Consider the following 26676-nt stretch of genomic DNA (forward strand, 5'->3'; position numbering starts at 1 on the left):
ATTTGGCTTTGGGACTTTGGGCAAGATATTCAGCCTCTCCCGCTCCGAGTTTCCTCTTCCTGAGCAGGTGGACAGGAGATGCTGACTGAGGCAGGGGAGAAGCCTGCCCAGTGCCTGTCCAGGGCTGGGTGTGGCTCCAAAAAGGTACCTGTTATTATCCCCCCCTTGCTCCCGAGGGTTCCCTTTGCATGCTTCCCACATTGCAGTCTTTTGTTATTGATGACAATGACGGCCATCCTTTTATCTGGGAGAGCTTTTCCACTAACAGAGCACTTGCAAAGCTGTTCCTGTCTTTTGCCTTCCAGTCCTTGGTGAAGTCATCACTCCCACCTTTCAGATGAGAAAGCGCAGACTCAGAGAGGTGAAGAGCCCCCACCTGGCTTTCTTTCAGGGACACTCCCTAACTGTCCCCGGGGGGCCTGAATGTCCCTAGGCTCCCCAGCCCTGCCACCACCCGGCCCCTCGGGCAGCTGCCTGAGGCCCACACTCTTCCGACCATCTGCTTAGGGGTCCAGATGGGCTATGGAGCCACTCCTGCCTTCTCCTGCCTCTGCTCCCGTGGGAAATGGCAGGATTCTGCACGTCTTCACCTCACGCAGTCTGGGCGGAAGTCACAACACGCTTCGAAATCATCACAGGGATGATGGCATCACTTTATCCGCACTGGGCTCTACAGTGTGTTATCAAATGCTTTTTACAACCCTCCAGGGTCATCCATCCTTACAAGCCTGTGAATTAGGCACCAGCATTGCCTCGTCTTTCGGGTGGGAAACTGAGGTCCAGGAAGGTCACGTGACTTTTTCCCAGCCTGCGGCCGAGCTGTCCCCTGTAGCGTTGCTCTCCTAGACCTTTTCCACTCTGTCTCTCTGCCCTGCTCCGCGGTGACACGGGCTCCTCTAAGAGCAGAGGCGGCCACCCTGCCAGGAGTTACAGGAGCGGTCTCAGTTCACAGCAGGACCTGTCACTCGTGAAGCCCCGGCTGGAGCCTGATGGTAGGCTTTGACGTGACCCCACCATCTGTCTCTACGTCCTGCTCCCCCAGACCACCTAAACAGCTTCTCCCTGAGGGAAGCTGAGACTGCCAGGATGGATCTGTCACTTTAGTCCCGGCTGGGAGATCACTGGGAGAGGCAGGCGTCTGGTATTTAAGGCTTTTGTACCATCCACACGCATGAGCGTTCCCTCCCCAAGGGTCTGGTCCTTGAGGTCCTGAGCAGGGTTACCTGCAAAGGCTGGAGACCGAGAGGGTCCCAGACCTGGCCATGGGCCTCACACCAGATGGCCTCCGTGCCCCCTCAGCTGTCTCAAGAGGGCAGTGCAGGGACGCATAGATGGGAGCTCCGGCTCAGGGCAGCTCCAGGCAGATAGCCACTTCTCCCTTCCTAGAGTCGCTTCCCCTGTTGCAGCTTCTCTGTCTGACAGACTTAGTCCCGGAAGGAGCTTCCTGGGTGGGAGCAATGTGCCTGGAACTCAGGCTGGTAGACACTCATGAGCTGGTGGGACATGCCCCACCTTAAGTCTGGTCACAGGGGAGGGCACTTGGCACAGAGTGTTGGGAGCCCTGGCTCTGAGAATGCCCTGCTGGGCAGCCTGGGTCTCAGAGATGGGAGGCGAGCTGGTGGCTGACCTCTCAGGCCCCTTCCAGCCCTAGTACCCCAGGAGGTCTCAGACTCACCACATTCAGGTGGAAGCTCTCTTCGACCCAGGCCTTAGCCTCCTGGAACTCCTCCTTCAGCTCCATGAGGTAGAGGGTGTCGAGGGAGTCGATGACCGTGGCCCCGCTGAGGCCTCCTGCAGACACAGAGGGTGCAGGGTGTGACCCAGGGTCATTCTCAGCCTTTCCACCCCAACCATAAGCCACCATTCGCCAGGCCTCCTCTAAACACCTAGGCAGGCTCCCAGGCACAACTCAGGGAGACTCCAGGGTCACCAGCCTTTAAAGGCACGTCTGGGATCCATAGTCCTCCCTTTGCTTCCTCCTCAGGGCAGCAAAGAGGGGGTGGTGGGTCGGGGAGACAAGTTCAAGGGCTGAGCCGCTTCCCAGACCTTGGTTCACTTTTACGTCCGCCAGCAAGTCAACTATCAGCACCAGGCGGGTACCTACCACTTTTCTGTGATGCTGGAGGGTGAGGGGAGGGGTGGGTGAACTGGCATTGGTCTACAAAATCTTAAAAAATGTGCTAGTCTTCTGACTCAATCCCATTCTTTATTTTATGCTAAAAAAAAGATGTTCATAAATATTTACCTAGGAAGGTATTTATTGCAGTAATATATAATGGGTGAAAAAGTGAAAAGTGAAAGTGTTAGTCGCTCAATCATGTCTGACTCTTTGTGACCCCGTTGTAGCCCACCAAGCTCCTGTCCATGGAATTCTCCAGGCAAGAATACTGCAGTGGGTAGCCATTCCTTTCTTCAGTGGATCTTCCCAACCCAGGGATAGAACCCAGGTCTCACAGGCAGACCTTGAAGGCAGATTCTTTACCATCTTTAGCCACCAGGAAAGCCCCAAATATAATGGGTAAAAGTTGGGGAAAAAAAGCTCCAAGTCCAATAATAGGGGATCGGTTATACAAACTGTGGCTTATGTACAAACTAGGACATTATGCATACATTCACACAAGTGAGAAAGACTATTAGTTGGGGAGATATCCACAGGATCTGATAAGCTAAAAAAATCAAATTACAAAAACAAAAAAGCAGAGTATAATTTCTTTACTGTTTGCCAGTATGGACAAGCTGGTACAGAATTAAGTCTGGCAGGAAGTGATTCAGTGGTTATCTCTGAGGGTGAGGATTACAGGTGCTTTTTGATTACTTCTAGCTCATGGATTATTTTTATAACCAGAAATTTATTTCTGCGTAAAAAAAAAAAAGGAAAGACAGTTTGAGCAAAGAAACCAAACACACGCGCAAACTAAAGAGTCCAGGCCACCCCTGGGCTTCAGACTCCTGTCTTGGGAGTAAATGCAGAGAAAACTGCACCGTTTCCCCCTCACAAGCCGGACAGAAAAGCAACGAGGAAGACCTCCCCATGTTGGGACAACAGAGCGTGGCTTGTAGAGGATGGTGAAGGAGGAAAGGAGGGAGAAAGAGATGTGCTTGGTGCCACCTGGAGGGCTTCCTGGAAGAGATGGCAGGCTCCCATCAGCTCTGTACTACCGTCATTACAGGCAGCAGTGATTTCCTTCAGGGACTAGGGGGTAACTTTAGAGGAGTAGTGTTCCTTCAGGGTACTCCTTGCAGAGTGCTCCTTTCGCCAGAGGCTGCCAGAGCTGGCCACTGGGTGCAGAGCCCCACTGGAGTTTGAAGCACAGCTCTGCGGGCCCTCCTGCATTCAGAGGTAGTGTCTGATCTTAATTAGTGTTTCCCTAACTGCTCACTTGTGTTGACTTTGCAGAGTAATTCCTATGAAACTCAAACACTTAACCACCTCTCTAGGCCGGGCAAGGTCAGATAAAAGGCATGCCCTGGAAAAGGATGGCAGGTAGACCTAGGAGAAGTTGGCAGAAAGTTAAGTCTGGAGGTTAAAGAGCCATTTCCAGGAGGAAGGGTTTTGCAAGGAAAAGTAGAGGGTGGGGAGGGCTGGCGGAGGGTGGGGGAAGCGACTCGCTTCCCAGTCCAGAGACGTGTGTCCTGGGATGGCTCTGGCATTTGCGTTGAACTGAATTTCCAGAATATCAACCCCTCCCACACTTAAGCATTAATAGGAAAACATACTCAAAGCCAAACAAAGTCGATCTTTTCCTGGTTTATCCTGGCTGCTTCCAGGCAGGTGTCCAAGGCCAAACACAGTTCGTGGGAACTCTAGACCCTCCTGAGGTGTTCAGGCCTTGGGACACAGATGAGCCACACACGGACAAGACATGCCCAGACCCAAGGGTGCTGGCCTGGCATCCACACTCCAGGCTCTGATGCCTTCCCGTTCACCACAGGGCTTCAAACCTGAGTTCTTAAGGGCCTGGAGGAATTCTTGAGATTCCTCCCCTTGCCTCACCCCTAGATTTCATAGATGAGGACCCCAGAGAGATCCCCTTCAAGTTTAGGCCAAGGGAGGAAAGGAGCCCCAGGCTGGGCCACATGTAATGTGTTTTCCGTATGAGGGCGTCTTGGTTTGCTGGGAAACAATTTCGGATCTGCTAGCTGAGCCCTCTTCCTGGAGGGGCCAGGAGGCTGCTCCGATCAGTGAGGAGAAGAGAAGCCCAAGCTGCGTGTCCTTCAGGGCCAAGGGCGAGGCGGCCCAGAGTATCTGATTTCTGGATTCCTGTCCCTGGGCTGCAGGGTGTTTTCACCCCGTGGGCCCTCCGTCTCCTGGGCTGACCCTGAGCCCAGAGGCCCCGGGACCTCGGCTAGGCTGGGAGGGCAGCCAGGGAGCCTCGTGATCAGCTGTCCTTCGAAACACTCCCGAGGCCGCTCACTAAGAGAGCTGTTGGCAGGGTTCTGCCCCGGCTCTCAGCTTCCTCTCACCCCGCCCCCAGCCACCATCCTGCTGGGCCGTAGGCCAGAAAGTCACTTATTGGAAAGCTTTTCGTTTCAGGCCAGAGGTTACCTGGTGGCCCGGCCGCCAAGCAGGAGAGAAGGCGTGATACCCTCTCTCTATCTGCACCTGTGGCCATCTGGGGTGGCTCCCCCATGGAAAAAGAGACCCGTTCGTTCAGTCAACAGCCCCACAACTTGTCAGGAGAGAGCCAGAGGGGCGCAGAGAGTCAGGCAGCTGGCTCAGCAGCTTCCCTGGGCTGCAGCAGCCCACTCTCCCAGCTCCAGCTCTGAACTCCTGTTCACAAAGGACACCGCTGGCTCCTCTTTCTGCCAGGGCAGGAGGCAGTGGTGGTGGTGGTTCAGTCGCTAAGTTGTGTCCAGCTCTTGTGACCCCATGGACTGTAGCCCGCCAGGCTCAGCCTATCCATGGCATTCTCCAGGCAAGAATACTGGAGTGGGTTGCCATTTCCGTCTCCAGGAATCGAGGCAGTGGGGTCTGTTAAAAAACGAAAAAACAAACCACAGCTCTGGGTTCAAATCCCAGGTTGGGTCAGCAACTTATCTCCTCTAGGTGCCAAAGTTCTCATCTGTAAAATGAGGTAAAGACCACTGGGCCGGGGTACTGGGGAGCTACTGAAGGTTCCTGAGCTGGGACAAGGGTATCATATAATGCCCAGCCTAAACACACTTGTACATGTCTGGCATGGAGTAAGCGTTTGACAAATCAGTTTACTGCTCTTATTTCTGGGGTCCCTTAGCTCACCTTGAAATTCTGGCCTGGCCCAGGGAGGTTCACATTCTGGCTCCATTATGTACTAGCTGTGTGACAGGGCAAGTCACTGCACCTCGCTGAGCCTCATTTTTCTCATCTGCAAGATGAGGAATACAGTAGGACCAACCTGATAAGGCTGCTGAGAGGGTCAAGCGGGGCGGTGGATGAAAAGGAGCTGCCACGATGTTGGGTACACGTGAGCTTGCCCCTACAGCCGCAGTGTGGCCCTCTCTGTCCCCAGCTGGCCCTGGGCAGCCCCTCCACAAAGTCTTCCAGGGTCACTGAGGCCTTGTGACACTTCTGCATTTACTGGTCTCTCACCAGCCCATGGGGCACCAGACACAGCTTGTATAAGTCTTGACCTCCACTTAAAGGCAAAGTGTCACACGGGTCCCACCTGCGTCCGCTGCTTCCCACCCCTGACTTGGCTGTGCACCTGCCTCCAAAAAGGTCTACCTGCCTCCCAGGCCTCTCTGATTCACCCTGTACATTGTCACCTTACCTGTCTTCCTAAAACCAGATCCACTGTGCCCCTCCCCAGCTCAGGAACCTGCAAAGGCTTTGCAGTACCCATGCAACAACCGGGGACAGGGGTGAGGCCTTTTGGGTCTGAGTCCAGAGGATCTGGCTAATATCGTCTCCCACCCAGCTCTGCTTCCTGGACCCAGGCTGCATGCTCTGGCCTCCCTGTATTTGCATGTGCGGTCTTCTCTGACAAGAGAGCTTCTCTGTGCATCTGGGCATACGCAAAGCCTTCAGCTTCTTCAAGGTCACCTCCCACTGGCAGCCTTCTCTGATCGCACCCACCCAACCTCTTCCTGCCCAGAGAGCTTCCATAGAACTTTCCCAGACCTCCCACTCAGGTGACCTTCATTCCCGCCCTGTACTGTGAGGCTCTAAACAGACTGTGAGTTCCCTGAGGCCAAACGCTCCCATGGCTTCTCTCACACCCCTTCCCTGCCAGCCCAAAGGCCAGAGCCCCCAACCCCAATGCCACCACCGTTCCCTGCAGCCTCAGCACCTGCCCTGACTTCTGTGATACTTCTGCAACCTCTGCTAAGAATCGCCTTCCCCATCCCCCCTTCTCCAGCAGGATCTAGAGCCTGCCCAGGGCCTCCTCGGCCAGGAAGCCACCGCGATCCTCCCCCCACAATCTGCATGAAGTCTCACCCTCCCTGAGACGTCCTCACCAGCCCCTCGGGGCCCACCCTCGAGGCTCGTGCACCCTCATCTCCACGACAAGCGCTCCGCTCTCACCACCATAACGGAGTTGCCAGTTTACTGCCCTGTCCTCTGTGACAGCAGGTGCTCAGTCTGCAGCAGGGTCGCCTCCAGGCTCAAGAGACAGCTGCCAGTGGAGTGGGCAGACAGGAGGGAGGAGACCAGGCTGGCCCATCTCCTGCACGGCCTCCCTGGCCTCGCCCTGGCTCTGGGCTGGGTCTTGGCCTTCAGGACGCCCCTCTTCCTCTTGCTTCTCCTCCTCACCCCGTGGTTGCTTCTTCCCAGCTTCTTCCTCATCACCAGGCCTTGAAAGCCTGGGGCTCTGTCCTTGGGCCTCTCATCTGTTCTCCTTCCTCTTCTTAGTGACTCAATCTGGCCTCATGGCTTAAATACCATCCACATGCCGATGACTCCCAGGTTTAATTATCCAGCCAGGACCTCGACCTCCAGCCCAGATTCACTATTCAACAACACCCTACTCACACTTCCACTTGGAGATCCAGAGACATCTCGCCTATAACTTCTGTGAAGGCAAATCCTGCCCCTCCCTCCCACAGTCTTCCCACCTCGGTGAATGCCAACCCCCTCCTCCCAAAAGCTGTAGCCCCAAGCCCTTGACTCTTCACCTCTCGCCCCCACATCTTATCCCGCAGCAGATTTTGGTGGCTCTGTCTTCATAAGGGCTCCAGCCTCCACCCACTCCTCACCTTCCACCTTCAGAAATGCAAGGCGTGTCGCACCTTTCCTCTGCTCAAAACCCTCCCACGGCTCCCCCGCTGCCTGGAGGGCTATGATCCTGCCCTGGCTTCCTCTCTCTGCTTGGCCTCCCTCCCTTCATGCCAGCTGTTTGTTGCTCCCGGAGCCCTCCAAGCCCTAGAGCCTTGGCCTTGGCACTTGGGATAGCTCTTCCCTCTCTCTCTTTATCTTCAGCACCTTAATCCCTGGCAACGTTACACACGGGTCTGCTTCCCTGTTTGCTGTCTTTCCCAACAGAGCGTGAACTGCTGGAGGGGAGGCTCTGTTTTGTGCACTGCAGTCCTCCCCTGAACACTTCCTGCCCATCACAGGTGCCTGATGAGCATTTAGGAATAATGGGGCCCCTTCCGGGGCAGGGAAGGCTTCGAAGGGGCTGTGGCTCATTCATATCTTTCTGTGTTCGGCTACAGTCTGGCACCCAGAGGCATTAAAGGTAAATGTGTGGGTTGAACAGACTGAACCTATCATGTGGGCATCTTCGGTGACCACGCCCAGGGCAGCTTAACTCTGTGCTCCAGGTGCTGGTTCCAATCGACAGAGGAGACCCTCCCAGCAGGCTGTGGCCAGATTGGCCAGAATGGTTCAGCGGGTCACACCACTGCCCTGCACAGAGCTATCTGTCTCACATGTCAGGCTCTATAAGGGAAGGACCCTGGGACCCCATGGCCTCCTCCCCTGGGGGCTGCCTGGCCATGAACCACCCTGCCCTGCTGGACTGTGGTTTGTATCACCTCTCCAACTCTGCCATATTAATGATGATGAAGTTTTTATGTGACATTGTATTAGCAAAGAGAAATGGGTCAGGCTGGGCAACATAAGCTCCAGAAAGAACATTTAGATAGAAAAAAAAAAAAAATCACCCAAGGCCCAGAGCCTATTACTGCAATATCCCCAGAGCCAAATACTAACGGTTGCATTTAATTTGAAGATACAATCCAGAGACTTTATTCTTAATCTGTAAAGCAACAACACAAATGTCTTTCTCAGCTTCCAAAGAGACCAACGTGGCTGTGGGGCAGGTTGAGTTCCCAAAGATGGGTGCCATGGGACGTCCTACCCACAAGAGAGCCTCTGGCCACAGCTCCTCTCCTTGAACCTGGGTGCAACTTGGTGACTACCTGGAATAACAGAATAAAGCAAAATGGATGATGTGCTAGTTTTCAGGCCCAGACTTCAAGAAGCAGGCAGTTGCTACTTCCTGTCCCTTGGAAAGCTGGCTCTTGGGACCAGCTGCCATATTGTGAGGAAGCCCAAGAGAGCCCACAAGGAGAGAACACGTGGAGAAGCCATACGTACGCTATCTGACGGACAGACCATCTGAGCTTCCAGTCAACAGTCTGCATCCTTTCCAGACACGGGAATGGAAAAGCTTCCAGAAGGTTCCAGCTATCAAGTCACCTTCAGCCTTCAAGCTTTCCCAGGTTAGGGGCTGTACATCCTGGCAGGGAGATAAGCTGTCCCCATTGTGCCCTTTCTGCATTCTTAGCCCACCGGATCTATGAGCATAATAAAATCATTGTTTTAAGCCAGTAAGTTTTGGAGTAATTTGCTATGTAGCGGTAGGAGCTGGAATGTTCTGCCACATGGATTTCTATGAGGAGGAATTAAAGCGATATTCCCACTATCCCTAAGCACATTGTTTAAAACTACCTGAGGTCTTCTGTGAAAGAGTGAAAAAGGAGAGTGAGAAAGCTGGCTTAAAACTCAACATTCAAAAAACTAAGATGATGGTATCTGGTCCCATCATTCCATGTCAAATAGATGGAGAAACAATGGAAACAGAGACAGACTTTATTTTCTTGGGCTCCAAAATCACTGCAGATGGTGACTTCAGACATGAAATTAAAAGACGCTTGCTCCTTGGAAGAAAAGCTATGACTAACCTAGACAGCATATTAAAAAGCAGAGATATTACTTTGCTGATAAAGGTCTGTCTAGTCAAAGCTATTGCTTTTCCAGTAGTCATGTACGGATGTGAGAGTTGGACTCTAAAGAAAGCTGAGCACCAAAGAACAGATGCTTTTGAACTGTGGTGTTGGAGAAGACTCTTGCGAGTCCCTTGGACTGCAAGGAGATCCAGCCAGTCCACCCTAAAGGAAATCAGTCCTGAATATTCATTGGAAGGACTGATGCTGAAGCTGAAACTCCAATACCTGATGCCACCTGATGCGAACTGTCTAACTCATTAGACAAGACCCTGATTCTGAGAAAGATTGAAGGCAGGAGGAGAAGGAGACAACAGAGGATGAGGTGGTTGAGGTGGACATGAGTTTGAGTGAACTCTAGGAGATGGTGATGGACAGGGAAGCCTGGTATGCTGCAACCCATGGGGTCACAAAGAGTTGGACATGGCTGAGCGACCGAACGGAACTGAGGTCTTCTGGCTGCATAAAATATTTTAGGGATGAGGACTTGCCCATTTTTATCAGGTCTGGGTTATTTATTTTCCTCCAGGAGGAATTTTTTCCTTGAAGCTTTCCATAATGATTAGTTCCTGGATTACATAAAGTTGTGTTCAGGGGCTGAATATTTCCAGGAAAAGGTTTCTTGGTGCCTCCGGAAGGACTAAAGATATTTTTAATGAAATATTCTTGGAATCCAACAGAATGTTCTTACGAGAAGCTGATTAATAAAAGGTGATCAGATCTGACTGTATCACTGCCCTTTTAAAAAGCTCTCAAAGCCTCTTGTTCTCCAAGTTCAAAGTCCTGGGCACTGTGTGCAGGGTGCCTGTGGTCCAGGCCGTGGCACCCTCCCTAGTCTCACCTCCCTTTTGCTCTCTTTGCACGTGATGCTCTGCCCAGAGCAGACCACTAGCAGCTCCCCAAATACCCTGCAGTGTGTGCTGATGCAAGCGCTGTGTCTTTTCTCAGGGTGTTCCAGAACCATGAAGCAGAGCTGACCGCCCCCTCCTTTGCAAGCCCGACTCGCTCTGCAGCAGGCGCCTCCATCACAGCACGGTCCACCCTGCATCTGACATCTTTGCCCGTGAATCATCTTCACCCGTGAATCATCTTTGCCCGTGAATCCCGGAGGGCAGTGGCTGGGTCTGACTCTTCCCAGGAGCCCCAGCTTCCATCCTTAGGCCAGGCACCAAGAAGGCAAGAACAAATGGCTGCTGCCTGAATAAAAGGCTGGCAGAAATACCCAAAGCACTTTCTTAGGGATTTCCAAACATTTCACAAGCCCTTTTTGCCTCGGAGAAAACACAGTGCTCATAGCAGTGGCCAGTTATCCAAGGAAAGCACTGTCAGAGGGACGTGATGGGCAGCTGCTGACATCAGGGCCCTGGTGGAACTAATGGCTTCCTGCATCCTTCCCAAACACATGCCGCGCTTTGCAGCCACAGCCGGCTGGAGAACGCTTGCTGTGGCTGACCGCCGGATGTTTACTGCGACGAATGGCCAGACACGGTTCATTGAAGCAGCCTGCTGGACAGGGTTCCTCATTGGAAAACAGGGTGTGTTTAAAAATGTTAATGTTTTGTTTGTTTTTAAATAAGAGCTGGGGGTGCAGGCTGACCTGGAAACTGGTATTCAGACAATTCCCTGCAACAGTGCTGTGTAACAAGCTCTGAACTGCTTTATCTCAGAACATCTCACAGAGAAGAAAAGGCAGATGGAGAAACTGGAACTCAGGGCGCTCACAGCTGTAACCAGACTTTTCAGACCATGTGACTTTACAGACTTGGTTTTAACTCAGCTTCATCCTTTCCCAGCTGTGTGATCATGGGCAACTGACTTAACCTCCCTGGGGCTCAGAAAAATGGGACAATGGGGCCTCCTTTTGAGGACAGAGTGGCCAGTTCAGATGGATGTCTACCAGAGCACTCAGCAGGCGCTCAGTATCAGAGAATCTGATACCCCCAGCACACAGTAGGTGCTCTGTGCACAGGGCTGTTATCATAAGGCTCAGTTCTGGCAGAGGAAGGCATACCCTTGGCCCGGCAGGAAAGGATGGCATGGCCTACATGCCAAGCACATAGGAACTGCGGGCTCTCAGGAAGGCAGGATCAAGCTGGGCAGGCACTCTGGCATTTTCAACACACTTCCTGCCTCAACAGGAAGAAGAGCAAAAGCTGGAGTCACCCAGCTCACCCCAAGAGACCCTAAACCCAACCGCTGCTCTGCGTAGCTCCTGAGGGCAGACCCAGAGTCCCTCCATGATGATTGCTCAGTACTGGCCCTTCACCTCCATGGGAATGGTAAACATCCTTGTTTCATCAGCCTTGGTCTTATCCATGTAACCTTTTTTGGCATCACGGTGGGAAGGGAATTAAAATTGGCTCTGACTTTAGGCTCGGCCCTGAGACTTGCCAGTGGGATTAGTGGACATGGACTTGAACAGAGGTTTGAAATAAGCTCGCATGGGTGGACTTGCCCTCCTGCGTGGAGTAATTTTTTGCATGGCATTATTTTGGAAATAGATGACTGATATAATGCCCTTTCAGTCCTATTTCTTAATAGTCTTGGCATGTTTTCTATACTCTAGCTAGACTACAGACTCTATGATGTCCACCTTTTCTCACCTTCCAGCCCTTTATTCTGTCTGCTTGGAAGTGCCTCCTCTAACCCAAAGTGTCTCCACAGATGGCCAAACCTAATGTCTACTTTAAGTCCTAGAGAAAATGCTGCTTCCTCCATGAAGACATCCCTGATTGCCCTACCTGGACTTGAGGTCATCCTCCTCTGAATTTTTATTAAAAGAACTGCTTTTCAACTTTCATCACAGAAATTTGTGTCCTTTTCTCAAGTCCCTCCCAGGCAGTGAGGGTCTTCAGGGCAGAATCTAAGCCTGCTTAACTGAAGCTGGCACAGGCCCTGGAGAGTAAAGGTGTCACTGAGATCTACTGAATGATGCCCTCCACCCACTGCCTCCCACCTGGATGACAAAGACTCTGGAGAGTCAGGGCCCCTACCAGAGGCTGTGCCTAACATGGTGGCAGGTGTGGAAGGGGTTGGAGGGGGAGGGCAGAGACCAAGTCCATGAATCTCTGAAATCGTGGCCCAGGGTGGACACCCAACCAAAGTTCTCTTGTGGGATGTGGGATTCTCCTAAATGCCAACCACAGAGGTTAACAAGAACAGCTGCAGACAGCGCTCCGTGCTGGGCACAGTCTTATATGTTTACACACATCTTTTTTAAGCCTTGTGAAAACTCTATCATTGTCCCTCTTTTACAGGTAAAGATGGAAACTTCAAGAATTAAGTCACTTGCCCCAGGTTCATTCATTTACCCGAAAACACACTGTTGAGTCAGGCTGGGCCTGGTGCTGAGCACAGTGGGGAGTGGACAGTCCCGGTCCCCACCCTCAAGGAGCTGAAGGTCTGGTAGGGGAGAAAGACACCAGCCAGGTATCACACGATGGCACCGATTTACAAAAGATCGCATGCCGCTAACAGGGGCATGGCTGAGCCCTTGAGTTGAGGCCTGAAGGAAGCGTGGGAGGGAAGAGGGGGTCGGGGCAGGCCAGGCAGATACACGGCAAGTAGAATGGAGCGGGGAAGTCTTGGCCTGCTTGTGCAGCAGAGAGGAGGCATGGGTTGGTGAGAAAGAGGGAACATAGTGGGTGGTGAGGGGTGGTGGGCTGGACCACACAAGGCCTTGAGGGCTCAGGAAGCCTCATGTGGATGGCTTAGGGACCCCAGCTGCCTGGTGTTTTAAAGTGACACATAAACAGTTGTGTGAAGAGTGTCTTTGAGGGGGACCCAGTGGGGACCCCAGGTAGAATAATCCTGGGAGTGGGTGAGTAGGAGGGAGGCAGGGAGCACCTGGGCCTGTGCTTTGAGACCCCCTGAAGCACCCTCCAGCGGGTGGGAGGCTCTTTACCAGTCCAGGGTAAGGAGAATTAACCAAGAGCACACGGCAGCATCAGCCAGTCACCTCACTTCAGCCCTGTTGCGGGGAGCCTCCAGCTGCCCTCTGAAAGCACCAGGGCCCCCCAGGCCCACGGACGCAAGGTCACAATGTCATCTTGTATATACATGGTGGCCACACAGAGCTATGCATTGATCATGGCAAACACAGCCTGCAGGCCAGAGCCAAGAGGCACAGATGCAAGGCTGTGATAACAAGATGAATGATGACTCCTGGAAAGAGGAAAAGCAAGGAAATCAAAGAGGCCCTATTCACCCCAAGAAGCATAAAGAGGCGGCAGAGGCAGTGCCGGGAGAGCCTGGTACAGAGCTGTGCCCCAGCCGAAGGCCCCTGCGGTCGCTGGGACGGCTGAGCTGCAGGGAACGGGCTGCAGCTCCACTCACTAGCTGCCTCAGTTTCCTCATCTGTACAATGGAGCAACCACACCTCCACCCTGCAGAGCCACCCTGAGGGTCCCAGATCATACGGCTTCCAATCCACGGCCAGCCTCGACTGAACCTGTGTGGAAGCAGACGGGGCACTCTTTCTTTAAACAGCCTCCCAACAGCCCTCTGAGGAGGGTGCAACTGTGTCACTCTTCATCAAGTGGGGAAATTGAGGCTGAGCTAGGTCATGGAAGATTCCCAAGGTTGATGAATGGGGAGCCAGGATTCAACTCAGTCTGTCTGCCTCAGAGACTCCACATTTCATTGCCGGGTCATCTTGCTTCTGTGCAATTTCTGGAAACTTGGCCAGGTTCAGAGGGCCTGAGAGGGTCCCAGGGAGGTGCCCACAGCCACAAGACCCCCAGGCCATCTCCTCAGGGCTTGGCGGCACCTGCCACCTGTGGGAGGGAGCAGTGCCTGTGTGAAAGCAGCTGATGCCTCCCCGTAGAAGTCTGCCGTGACGCTCAGAAAAGCCTCCACAAAGCCTTCCCAGACCTCCTCGAGGGAGTGACGCTTTCTCCCTGCACCATTCTGGGCCCCACTGCTGATCACCTGGCCAGGCCAACTCTAGGAGTGTCCCTGTCAGCCTGTCTCTCTAACAAGCAGGAGCCTGGAAGGCAGAGATCCTGCCATATTCATCTTGAGACTGTCTACGACGGCTTCCCCGGTGGCTCAGACGGTAAAGAATCCGCCTGCAATGCAGGAGACCTGGTATCAATCCCTGGGTCGGGAAGGTCCCCCGGACAAGGAAATGGCAACCCACTCCAGTATTCTTGCCTGGAGAATTTTATGGACAGAGGCTACAGTCCATGGGGTCACAAAGAGTCGGACATGACTGAGCGACTAACACACACACACACTCACACACACTCACACAGTCACACCAGGTGTGCTCAGGAGGGTCTGAGTCAACATCTACAGAATTAACCTGGAGAGAGAACTGAGGAGGAGCCCAGCAGCCACGAGCAGAGGCCAGACCAGCTGGCCCTCTTCCCATCAGGTCCATGACGGCCCCACCTGATTCACCCTCAGCATCCAGGGAAGAGGAGGGGGCTGGCTCCCTCTCCTCCACAGATACCTGAGACCTTCCCTTTCCTTAATCCATAGACCCCTTTCAGAATCTGCTAGAAGCCACCCCAACCCCTGCCCTTTAGTAAATGGACATTTGTATGCATTTCACACAGAGAGTAGCACAGGCTTCCCACGGGCAGACCTATCTGGGCTGACCACCTAAGTGAGATGGGGGACCCTCCGGGCAGATTTTTATTTACTACAAAGGATGAGGTGAGGTATTTATTCTGGAGTCACGGAGATGCAGAAACAACCCCTACCTTACTATTTCTAGCTGTGTGATTTCTGGTTGGCTGGTTTACCCACATAAACCTCAACATCCTCATCTGTGAAATGAGGATAACGTCAGGTAATGGACATTATTCGAGAGAGTGCATTAATAGGTGAACAGGGAAGCTTGTTTTTTTTTTTTTTTCCTTTGAATAAGAAATAAGAAAATCAGCTGCAGTAGGTGCCTCTGAGTTACCTTTCACTTGATTGTATTAGATTTCTTTTAATAGGCAGCAGTGATAACGGAAAAAGCATAGGCTTCTAATCAAAATGTTTGAGCCTTGGCTCTGTATATTACCAGCTATGTGACCACAACCAGATTCCTTAACCTCTCTGAGCCACGAGTCTGCATTTGTCAAAAGGGACTAATAACATCCCCCTTGAAGATGTGGGTGGCTTGGATGTGGCACAGAGTCTGGCAGAAAGAGGGAGCAGGAGGGGAAGGGTCTGTGCATGAACTGAACAGGGAGAGCTCCTCACCCACCTGCCCATGTGTACCCACTTCTCATTCCTGGTGCGACAGCCCTGAGCACGCTTCCTGGGTGAGAACTGCTTCTGTTTTAGATCTGGAGCCCAATGCAATTCACAAATGCAGCAGACGTGCTGTGGCCCAGAAGACAACTCCCTCTGCTTCAGAGAAAAGATCGAACCCGGGAGCCTTTCAAGGCTTTCCCAGCGAGAGAAGTTCTCGGAATTCTCAGGCGCCACCCTCATGCGACTAAACAATTAAAGCCCAAGTATTTGTCATTCTCAGCAAAGGTTTGCGAGGATGAGTGAGAAAATGAAAAAAAAAAAAGAAAAGAAAAATCTGATTTCAGCGGCACAGTTTTCAGAAATATATGGTAATCCATTTTTGTCAATCCACGGAAGGCACAGCTCAAATCATTAAAAAGCCATCGTGCTTAATCATGCATGGAGAAGGCTGGGCTGTGACTCTCAGATCATTTTCAAATGGTTTCAGGTTAACTTTCAAAAACTGACAGGCAAGCAGGCAGGGGATTATGACAGATGATAATCTGAAGAATTTCTGGTTCTGGTTCTCAGAGGATGAGGGATTTATTTGAGAGAAAATTGCCACCCAGACCTCAGCATGATGGCAACGGTGAGGGAGAGTCCAGGATGGATCAGCCGTGACCTCTGCCCTCAGGGAGTCTGCAGCTGCTTTCTCAGAAAGACAGCAAGTTCAGAGCAAACTACTAAGTAAGCAAATAATTGTGATGCACTGTGACAGGGGCTAATAAAAGGCGGAAGCTGACCCAGTGGTTAAGTCTCAGCTGTGAGCGTACAGACCTGGGTTTGGGATTCGTCTTTGCCACCCACTCTGTGACCTCACACAAGTTCCTGAATCTCTCAGTCTTGGGTTCCTTATCTATAAAAAGGGATGGCCAGCTCATAGGCTCAGGAGGTTATGACTGAGCTCATTCCTATAAATCCTTTCACATGGTGCCTGGTACATACTGAGCTCTCCGGTCAAGGCTGGCAAAGCAGCTAACTCTGCGGAAGGAAGCCTCCCAGGTAAACTCTGATTGGGATCAGGAAGGATAAGTGGGAGTCTGCAGGGACAAGGGGTGGAGGAAGGATGTTCCAGGCAGAAGGCACAGAACATGCAAAGGCCCTGAGGTGAGAGGTTGGCCAGGGAGGGGCACAGGGCGTGTGGGGAGCAGGATGAGGGAGGGAGTGCTGCAAGGGAGTCCTCCTGCGAAGGTCAGCGACTGACAGGCTGAGGCGTTCCGTCTTTATTGAAGGCGGGGGCAGTGTCTGCGACCTCTGCGACCTCAGGGACAGGGACATCCCGTGTCTTCTTCCAGGTCTTAGTGCCTGTTGGTGATCTGTTGAATTCTCAGGGGCCACCTCCCATCAAACTCGACCCAGGCCTTTGTGTAGAAAAACGCCCTCTATTAGGCTCAGCGGTCATGCTTCCCCTCCTCAGGCAGAGCCGTTGCAGGGGAGCCAGCATCCAGTCAGGAACCGCGTTTCCCACTTTTCCCCTCCTCTGACCCAGTTCTGGCCAGCGGAACACAGTTACATACAGACTGGGCCCTGGCCCGTGAGACCTGCTGTGGGATCCTCCGAGGCTGAGGTGACCTTGAAAGCCACAATCTGAAGATGATGGAGCCCCTGTCACCCTGTCCCTGAGGGGGACTGTGACGCATGGGGCTCCCTCCTCCTGCCATTTGACTTTACACAAGCAAGCAATAAATGTCTGTTCCCAATCCATACAACGATCGCCGGGTTTATCCGTGACAGCAGCTCGCATTACCTTAAATAAACACACCCATTACACAGCGTGACCGTGGGCCTGTTATTTTGCCTCTCTGAGCCTCAGTTTCTCTAATGCAGAGTGTCGTGGAAGGCTAATAAGGTGACAGACGTGAGGGAACGCATTGCTGGTGTTGCGGCTTCAAATCACTCCGAGAGCCTGCAGGGCAGGGCCCTCTGTCTGACTCCTGCTGCGGCGGGGGGGTGCACGCAGCTATGCGCTAGGAGATGCTCCGGGCAAGGGGTCCAGATCCAGCAGCAGATCCTGACCTGGACTGGAGACCCTCACTCCGGGCTTCAGTTCTGCCCCTTGGCAGAGATGCTCCTCAAACGGCTGAGGGAGGGGGCTGGGGCCTGGCTTCTGTCTCTTGGCTTCTGCTCCCCTGGGAAGCAGTCAGCCCAGCCTCCCTGATGATAACTTGTTCCAGCCTCTCACAACTCATTAGCAGGAAATTGCATGCCCTGCCAGGAAGATGCACGTCTGATTTTTCAGACATGTCAGGTAGACACTGTTATCAAAACCTTGTCATGTCTCTGCACAGCCCCACATCCTTCTTTGAGGTCCTCCTGGCAGGCTCTGTGCTCAGGGCACATGCTTGCTATCTTGGGAGATTGAAGAGCCTCGTTCAGTTGAGCAGTCCGCCAGCCAGCTTGCAAGGAAGGGGCTCGGGACGGAAGCCTGTGTCGGTGGCCGAGGCTCACACTCCATCCTGCCTCTAAGCCATCCTGCACCCCCAGCCCAGGACTGATGCTGAGACCCACAGAGGAGACAGGAGGAAGGCCTGAGCGGTCTGTGATGTGCTGAGCTGGATCCAGCCAAAGACAACTGTAACAGGATCCCGGTCATTACAAGTCCTTTTGCGGACAGGGTTTCCTCTCCCACAGGCTGGAAGTAGGGATGGAGAATGCCCCATCCCCAGCCTCTGGAGCCCGAAATCGGGGCAGGGCCACCTCATCCTGTACACACAGCCCCATGGCCCCATGCTCAGGCGGGTGGGTGCAGACACTGACCTCCTCCACCTTCCGAGCCCTCACCTTTGCCTGCTGCCCACTGGCCAGCGCCAGTGGAAGGCATGTGAAGAGCTCTCAGATCACCTGATGGGTGATCATCATTGCCCTGGGCTTGGCTCTAAGGAGAGACAGAGAAGAATGACAAGGACAAAAAGCATCCATCTCCACAGTCTTTTCACACAATAATGAACCTGTCTGAGCCTTATATCCTCTTTGAGGAATACCCTTATCCTTATTCCACTGAGGAGGAAACTGAAGCTCATGGAGATTCAACGACTGGTGCTCAGGGTAACCCAGCTAACGCACCAGGCAGTAATCTGAGCTGTGCCCTGTGAATGTCTCATAATAACCACAGTCACTTGCTTAGAAGGTCCTACATATCGAGCACTAGACCAAGCATTTGGCCAATTCTCCAGCTGAGGTCATATGATCTCCATTTCCAGGTGATCTATGGAGGCTCAGAGAGGTTAAACAACTTGTCCAAGGTCACACAGCAAGCAAGCAGTAGCCACAGCCTTAATGGCTACAGTGGTGCTCTCTCCCTACGCCAGCTGCCTCACCAGCAAGAAGGGTCCCACCAGGGGAGGGCAGCAAAAGAGGGAGGCTACCGGATCCTACCAGGCAAAAAAGCAGCAGACGGAATTGCACACATGCTGATCACCACTCCATTAAAACCCGAGGGGCATGGATCGGACAGGGGGCGATCTGGTAGACAGCTGGGTGGGCGTCTCAGCGTGAGGCAGGGCCCGGGAACTTCTGCTAGCTCACGGTCTCTCTTGGCTGAGTTTTCCTTGTAAGGATGGCTGAAGGTCAAAGTGAATAGGGGCCAGGTGGGCACAGGTGTGGTGGCTCCTCGGTTCCTTGGCCCCGGCAGCAGGGGGTCCTCCCTCCCTCTCCCAGGTGCAGGAGCCGCCTGGCCAGGTAACCTCTCCACCCCACCGCATGCCAGACAGCCTTCAGTCTCAGGCAGAGATCCCAGCCAACCAGCGCCCACTGCGCTGAGCACGTGGAGCTTGAAACAGCGAGACTGGCAGGAGAGGGGCCGAGCAGCTGCGACAGCTCAGGCAGTGCGTGTCTGTGGTACCCCATCCCGGAGGCCAAGGCCAACGAGCGGGTCTCCAATTACCTTCTAAGAGGCCCTCCGCGATGCAGCCTCCGCCCTCCGGGCAGCTCATTACCCACCTCTCCTTTCATGCTCCAGTCACTCTCAGGGCAGCACAAAGGACTGCCAAACCTCCTCCCAGGCTGTCCTTTCCGCCCAGAATGCCCCACCTCCGCCTGCCTATTCTTCAGTCCTGGAACACACGTCTGTTGTTCTCAGTAGCCCTGAATCCACCCTCCAGCTTTCAGACTGCTATACATCTTAAACTTCTGTTCAAGCAAACACTTCAGTAGAATCCTTCCAGAACTCCTGCTGGAAGGCAAGGTGGGGTGGAGAAGGAGGGTGGGGAAGGGGAGAAGGGCGAGAAAGGGGAGGGGAGGTGGCCCGAGGGTACCCGGCCTTCTCTAAGCTGCCTCTGCACAGCTCCGGGCTCTCTGTGTCTTTGCACACACTGCACCCTCCGCCCAGGAGGCGATTCCACTCTCCCCTATCTGAGCAGCCCCAGCTCACGTCGCAGGGCCCAGCTGGATACTCCCCACTCTGCGATGCTACGGAAGTAGGCTCCTTCCTCTCTATCTTCTGCACTGCGTATGTCACAATGACGTGTGGGCCCTTTAAGGAGAACTCTTTAGGGGTGAGGGACTTGGCCAACTCATCTTTGCATCTCTTTTATCAGCCCAGAATTGGCCTGGAAATGTCTCATGAGTGAACGAATGAACCTCCTTCTCTAAGACCTTAAGAGGCCTCATTCCCCTCTTCCTGCTGGGCCTTCTTCTCCAGTCATGAGAGGAACAAGCTGTGCCCTTTGTCTTCAGACCACGTTGGTATTGACCAGAGCTGGGTTTTAATGGTGCTTTGACAAAAGGCAGCACCCACGTTCATTTTCCTTGGCTAATTACATTTCCCAATTGAAATGCTTATCTCTGGGCTGATGTTAAAGACATCATCAGTTTCCAGAATGGATTCAAAGGAGGTGAGAAGCAAGAAAACAATTAAGCTAACTTCTGATTGAATCAAATAATTAAGTAGATTAAATCGGCTGTTTGTGATCTATAGCCCAGCCCAAGCCTGGGGGAGTGCATTTCTCTATCGGAGAGATTATTTCTGATTGTTTTAGAGATGGAGAGCCTTTCTTCTGAGTAGTATATAAAGGACTGACTCCTTCAACAGAATGCAAAATCAGAGTGGCAGGACCCTAGCTTCCTGGTTTAGGTAAAGTATTCTGGGTTTAGGGAAAGAAAGCCTGAAGCAGGGAGGGGCACACTCTGTTTCAGAACCACACGGGGATACTCGTGGCACGAGGGCTGCATTGCTGCCTTAGTTCCCCACTTCTCCCTGTATGCATGCCCTCTGCCCTCTGAGCGGGCTTTCCTGCCCTGTCCTCTTGTTCGGGGCTCAGGCACGTGGCTAACTTTGGCCAGTGACAGCCAACATGGTGCAAGTAGAGGCCTGGAGAAACACCTGCGTGGCCATCACTGTGAGAACATTCTGGGACTAGACCCTGAAAAGGAGAGACATGTGCAGCAGAGCTGAGTTGACCAGTTGCCCCAGCCAAGGTTTCCTAGGATAGTTCACAGTCAGCTGTCCTACTTGCGATGAGCAGAGTCACTCAGCTGACCCAATCTGGAGCTACCAAGCCCTGAAGGCTCCCAGGCTAAATAAAAGCTTAGTGTTACATACCAGTGAGGTCTGCAAGTCTGTGTTATACAGTGTCATCGGAGGGCTACATTATCCCTCAGCCTGGGGTGATCTCTTCTCCAGCCCCAACCTTTAGAAGGTCCTCTCTACCCTCAGTTCAGTGTCACTCAGAACCCTGGTAGGTGACTAGTAAATATTCGGTTGGGCAAAAAGTTCATTTAGTTAGTGAATACATTGTTCAATAAAGTTCTTGGTGAAAACGAAAAATGTCTTTTGTTTTTACTTTAAACTGAATGAACTTTTTGGCAGACCCAATATTTACACAAAAACTCATTTGATCTTTACAAAGGCTCCTGGGTGATTGTCAGGACAGGGATCATTTGCCCCATTTTATAGACGATGGTGTGAAGGCTCCAAGCAATTAGAAGAGCAAGGGATTATGGTTACGGAGAGTAGGTTGGATGAATACATTAGCCTCTATTTCTATCCCTACCCTGAAACTCCACTAAAACAACAGTATAAATTGTTTTTTAAGATATCAATTTAGAAGGACAAAATAGAGGAGAGGCAACAGCAACAATCTTGGCCTCTGCTAAAGAGAAAGATGTGTAACACTGAATTAGCAAAGCCGGGAAAGCAGAATCTGTGCCAAGATGCTGAAAGCACACGCATCAGGCCTATACCAGAGAACCTCACAGGGTCTGGAATCGGTGGCAAGACCAGGCATCTCTGGAAGGATTTATCGAAAGTCATCTTAAAAGGCAGTAAGACCCCTTTTCTCCTACATCTACCCAGCCAAGAAAATGTCTTCCTCTCATCCCAGCAGAAAACTAGGGGTTGAGTCTTGAGAGGGGGTAAGCTAGAGGGTCTCCAGACCGTGGGAGACCTGGCAGAGGTGGGGACAGCATCCTGAGAGCATGGGGGTTTGGGACTGCCCCACTTTGTCCCCTAGCACTTCTGCCTACCTGGTTCTCATCAAACAGAAGCCCAGAGTCCACTCTCAGAGAGGAGAATGGAAACATCTCAGCAGATGCTGAGCAGCCACAGAAGGCAAAGACCTTTATCTAGAGCTCCCTGTTGCCTCACCCTGCAGTGAGGTACCAGCCAACAAAACCCGCTCACCACATCGGAGCCCCAGCCACCTTCCTTCCTGGCCCCCACTTAACATGCACACAGCCAAGGGTCCCTAAACATTTTAGGGAAAACTCCCATGTGCAATAGCCATACATGCACTCAAATGAACAAGAAAAGCATATTTAGAGGACACAGACTCTGCAGGAAGGAGGAAACTACAAAAAAAAAAAAAAAATCGTATCCTCAGAGAGACGAAAGGAAATGTTGCACCCATGAGATAAGAACAGGATGCTCAAAAAAGAACATTCACAAAGCAAAACAACTCTTGGAAATTAATACATAGTCTGACATACTTCTTGACATAGCCAAGAAATAAAAGCCCTACAGAAGAGCTGGATAATAAACTTGAGGAAATTTCCCAGAGTAGAACCAAAGAGAGAGATGAGGATGGGGAACAACTGAACACTGCTGGTGGGGATGCAAAAAGGTGCATTCACTTTGAAAAAAACAGTTTGGCAGCTCCTTACAAAGTTAACCATACACTTAATACATGACCCAACAGTTCCACTCCTGGGTATACACACATCTACACAAAAACTTGGACATGATATGCAAAATAGCATTATTTGTAATATCCCCAAATTGGAAACAACCCAAATATTCATCAGTTGGTGCATGGAAAAAACCAACTATGGAACAGTCATACAGTGGAATGCTACTCAACAATAAAGAAGTGCAAACCGCTACACATACAACAATGTGGAAGAAACTTAAAACTTAATGTTAGGTGAAAGCACACGACACAAGACTACACACTCTATGGTTCTATGTATAAGAGACTCTAGAAGGTTCCAACTAAACCAGAGTGACAGGAAGCAGATCAGTGACTGTCTGGGCCACAAGTTGAAGAAGGATCAACTGCGGAGGGGGGTGAGAGAACTTTCGGAGGACAAGATATTCTGTATTGTGATTTTCAGTTCAGTTCAGTTTAGTTGCTCAGTCGTGTCCAACTCTTTGTGACCCCATGGACTGCAGCACGCCAGGCTTCCCTGTCCATCACCAACTCCTGGAGCTTGCTTAAACTCATGTCCATTGAGTCGGTGATGCTACCCAACCATCTCGTCCTCTGCTGTTCCCTTCTCCTCCTGCCTTCAGTCTTTCCCAGCATCAGGGTCTTTTCCAACGTGTCAGTTCTTTGCATCAGGTGGCCAAAGTATTGGAGTTTCAGCTTCAGCATCAGTCCTTCCAATGAACATTCAGGACTGATTTCCTTTAGGATGGACTGGTTGAGGATCGTCATTTTGGTGATGGTTAAAAGCACTTCTCAAGATGCACTGAATCTTGAGAATTTTTGTTATTCTCTTATGAATAGAATCGTAGAGTGTGTACCCTTGTGTCATGTTCTTTCACTTAACAATGGAATTTTTAAGTACACTTAAAACTGGGTGTATTTTATTGTAAAAAATTATACATCAATGTAGTTGATTTGAAAGTTAAAAAAAAGAGAGTAACTGATTCAACTGGGGTCTAAATCAAGGAGATTTCATGGAGAAGGCAGAGTATAAGCCTGGTTTTTAAAAATGAACTTGAAAAAAAAAAAAAAAAGAACTTGAGAGACATATAGAAGAAAACAGGAGTGACCTGTCAAGGACAGCAAATCATGTAGGTATGGCTGAAACTGCTAGTGCTCCCCTAACGTGCATTCTCTCTTGATGTCTATAGAAACAGAAACCACAATTTTATCTGAGCACGTGGCCGTAAGAATAAAGACCACATTCCCCAGCCTCCCTTGCACCTAGGTGTAGGCATGAACACAGGTTCCAACTTGTATTGTAACTTGGGGATATAAGTGGAAGAAACTTGGGGATGTAAGTAGAAGTGGGGTACGCACCTTCTGGAGAGTGTGTTTAAAGTGAAGGGACATTGCTTCTCTCCCCCCTTTTCTCCTACTGCTGGCAGAAGTGTGGGCATGATGCCCAAAGCCAGAGCAGCTGCCTTGGACAACGCTGGACTGAATGCTGGTGTGTCTCCAAACTTCATGCCAAAACCCTAACCCTCAATGCGGTGGCATTTGGAGATGAGGCTTTCAGGAAGTAATTAGGGTTAGATGAGGTCATGAGAGTGGAACCATCTGATGGGATTAGAGCTCCTATAGAGAGCTTGTGCATTCTCTCTCTCTCCCCCTACCAACCCTCTCTTGCTCCTGTTCCTGCTCCGTAAGTCCACAGAGAAGTCATTTGAGATGTAAGCACACAGCAAGATGGTGGCTGCCTACAAACCAAGAGAAGATGCCTCAGAATCAAACCCACCTTAGCTGCACTTTAATCCTGGACTTCCCAGCCTCCAGAGCGTTGAGAAATAAATTTCTGTCGCTTAAGCCATCCGGCCTGCGGTATTTTGTTTCAGCACCTCGAGCAGACTAATACACACAAGACAGACTATGTGTTTGCTTCCTGAGCCCCCCTCAACACCCCCATAACCCTTGCACCTAGCTGCAGAAGACTTGTGGGATCTCAGGTATTTGCTGAAGCAAAGAATGAAAGGTTGATGTTGCAGAAATCTGAGGTTTCACAGCCAGAATCTGCCCATCTTTTTGGTTAACAGGTCCCCAAGTTGCTTTCAGGGGCGCCTCCTCTTCTCTCTCACCCCTAGTTCATGTCCTTCTTCATGGAGTAGGACTGTCTAGACCCCCAGCAATGGGAATGAGTGATCTAGACCCCAGCCAACCCATACCTTTCATCCCTTTGGACCTAAGGATATGTTAGGGACAGACAGAACCATGGGCCCCATTAAAGCTTGTTAGCGCTAATCTTGGGACTTCAAGTGAACAATCAAAAAAGTGGCTCTTTTATACCATACACAAATTGAGTGGATGGAAGATAAAGTAGCTGTAGCCAAATTGTTACCATTAAGGAACAGCCAATCTGAGGCTAAAGCCAACTGAGAGAAAGTAGAGCACAGAGACAGAGGGGAATGGGAGCCTTGGTGACCTCATTTGATGCCTGGATCAAGCTGTGCCTGAAGTCCATCCAATCCTAGTGATTTAAACTAAGTCATCTAGTAAATGTCCTTGGGGGTTAAACCAAATGGGCTTCAGTCTTTATCTCTTACAACCCAGAGAGTGCATACTAAAAATTGACCTTAAGGGTCAATGTCGCCTTTAAAATATGTCATCTTGGGAGCCTCTTGGGAGCCGTGCTGCCATCTAAAAAGGGGGCCAGGGCACTACCAGGCTGTTGCATTAATTCTACTTCCTCTCAAGCATAGCTGACTCCGAGAACTCCAACAAGGCCTTGTTGATTCTACCTGGTATGTGACACTGTAAACCAATCTCACGTTATCAGCATTGCAAAAATTCCCCTATAAAAACACAGGAGTCTAAAATGTTAATCTGGGAATTAGTGGACATTTATCTTCTTTTGGATGGGTATAATTTCCTTGCATTTTTTTTTATCTGCTTTCTGAGCCACCTCATTTATCTAAGCTTTCAAAAGCTCATGCAAAACACATAATGTACTTCAGCTACAAAAATCAATGCTTGAGGATGTGTTTTTTTTAACCAGGATTGCTACAGAAATTTTTCCTGTTGCTTTTCAGAGCCCTCACTACCAAAATTTTTATTCATGAATAACAGCAAGAATAGTCTCACTTATAAACGAAGCTTTTCCCTAATTATCAAGTAAAGGGGAAAAGGTAATTTTAAAAAATAATTCTTTTTTTAAAATATGTTTTTGGAGAGGCGGAGATTCATATTAGTTTGGGCTTCAAACAACCCTCCCCTACCCCTCACCCTCACCAAGACTGACTTTAATTAAAGACCATTTACCCTGGGAATGGATTGCTTGCTGCAATTTGTACCAAAGAGACACATTTGCAGACAAATGGATTGCAGTTCTTAGATTTTGCTCAAACGACAAAAGGAGCGGTTATGTTCCCTCATCACTTCCTCACTCTGAAGAACTCTATTAAGAGAATAATTTGAACGGTCTCTCTGCTACTCTGCATTTTAAAGTGTGATCTATTTCAATGCCACCAACATTTTCCCCCTTTAAAAATAATGAGTGATATTTAAGGAAAAATGCCAGCTGGGTGTCTACTTGAGGAGGGGCTCGTAGGAAATGTGAAGGTTTACATAACTCCCTCTGAAGCCCCAGCAGCTCGCAAGTGCACGGGTAACCTGTAGCTTTGTTTTGTGGCTGCAAATAGCAGACAGAGCCGGTCCTAGAGCACAGGAGGAGACTAATCGAATTCCCACGCTCGCTCTGAACACCTTGTTCTATTTTCCGTTTCTGGCTGCCCAGTGCCAGAGGGGTTTCAGTGGAGCTGTGTAACTCTGCAGCCATGGAGTTTAAATGGAACTATCAGCCCTAAGGCTTCCTGACTCATATGTGGTCTGAAAACAAGCCCCTGGATCTGCTGAAGGAAGCCCAGGCTGTATGGAGGTCGCTGGTATTGTATTAAAACAAGCCCGGGGGTGTCTTCTCCATGACCCTATAAACACCTGCGTCCTATGTTATCATGTTCCATGCATCTGTTATCCTAAGGGACTGAGGGTGGGTTCCTTGAAGACAGGGGCTAGCCTACCTCCTCAGGGCTTAGCTCAGTACCTGGCACACAGTGGGGCTCACTGAATGCAGCGTGAGTGACTGAGGAGAACATGTCCTTTAGGCCTGTCCAGTTGGAGCTGAGCTCAGCACCAACACTGACTGGGTACCTGGGCAATT

General features: G+C 51.1%; 1 protein-coding gene and 1 long non-coding RNA gene across 5 annotated transcripts in view; one reads left to right on the forward strand and one right to left on the reverse strand.

The window, feature by feature from the left end:
- The window catches only part of MAN1C1 (mannosidase alpha class 1C member 1), a 150378-nt gene that overhangs the window by 33668 nt on the left and 90034 nt on the right, over positions 1-26676 (reverse strand). For 3 of the 4 annotated variants that reach the window (XM_042244546.2, XM_012151753.5, XM_060411447.1), the window contains exon 3: positions 1676-1791. In XM_042244546.2, coding sequence (XP_042100480.1) covers positions 1676-1791 — 116 coding nt within the window. Of the gene's footprint in view, positions 1-1675; positions 1792-6418; positions 6753-26676 lie in introns of those variants that run through there. The other variant, XM_060411448.1, reaches the window with a different exon arrangement.
- Positions 16206-17159, forward strand: LOC121818778 (uncharacterized). The gene is made up of 2 exons (XR_006058888.2): positions 16206-16383; positions 16799-17159. It is a non-coding gene; the product is annotated as an uncharacterized LOC121818778 (long non-coding RNA).

This window comes from Ovis aries, chromosome 2 (assembly GCF_016772045.2).
Source record: "Ovis aries strain OAR_USU_Benz2616 breed Rambouillet chromosome 2, ARS-UI_Ramb_v3.0, whole genome shotgun sequence".
NCBI classification, from domain to species: Eukaryota; Metazoa; Chordata; class Mammalia; order Artiodactyla; family Bovidae; genus Ovis; species Ovis aries.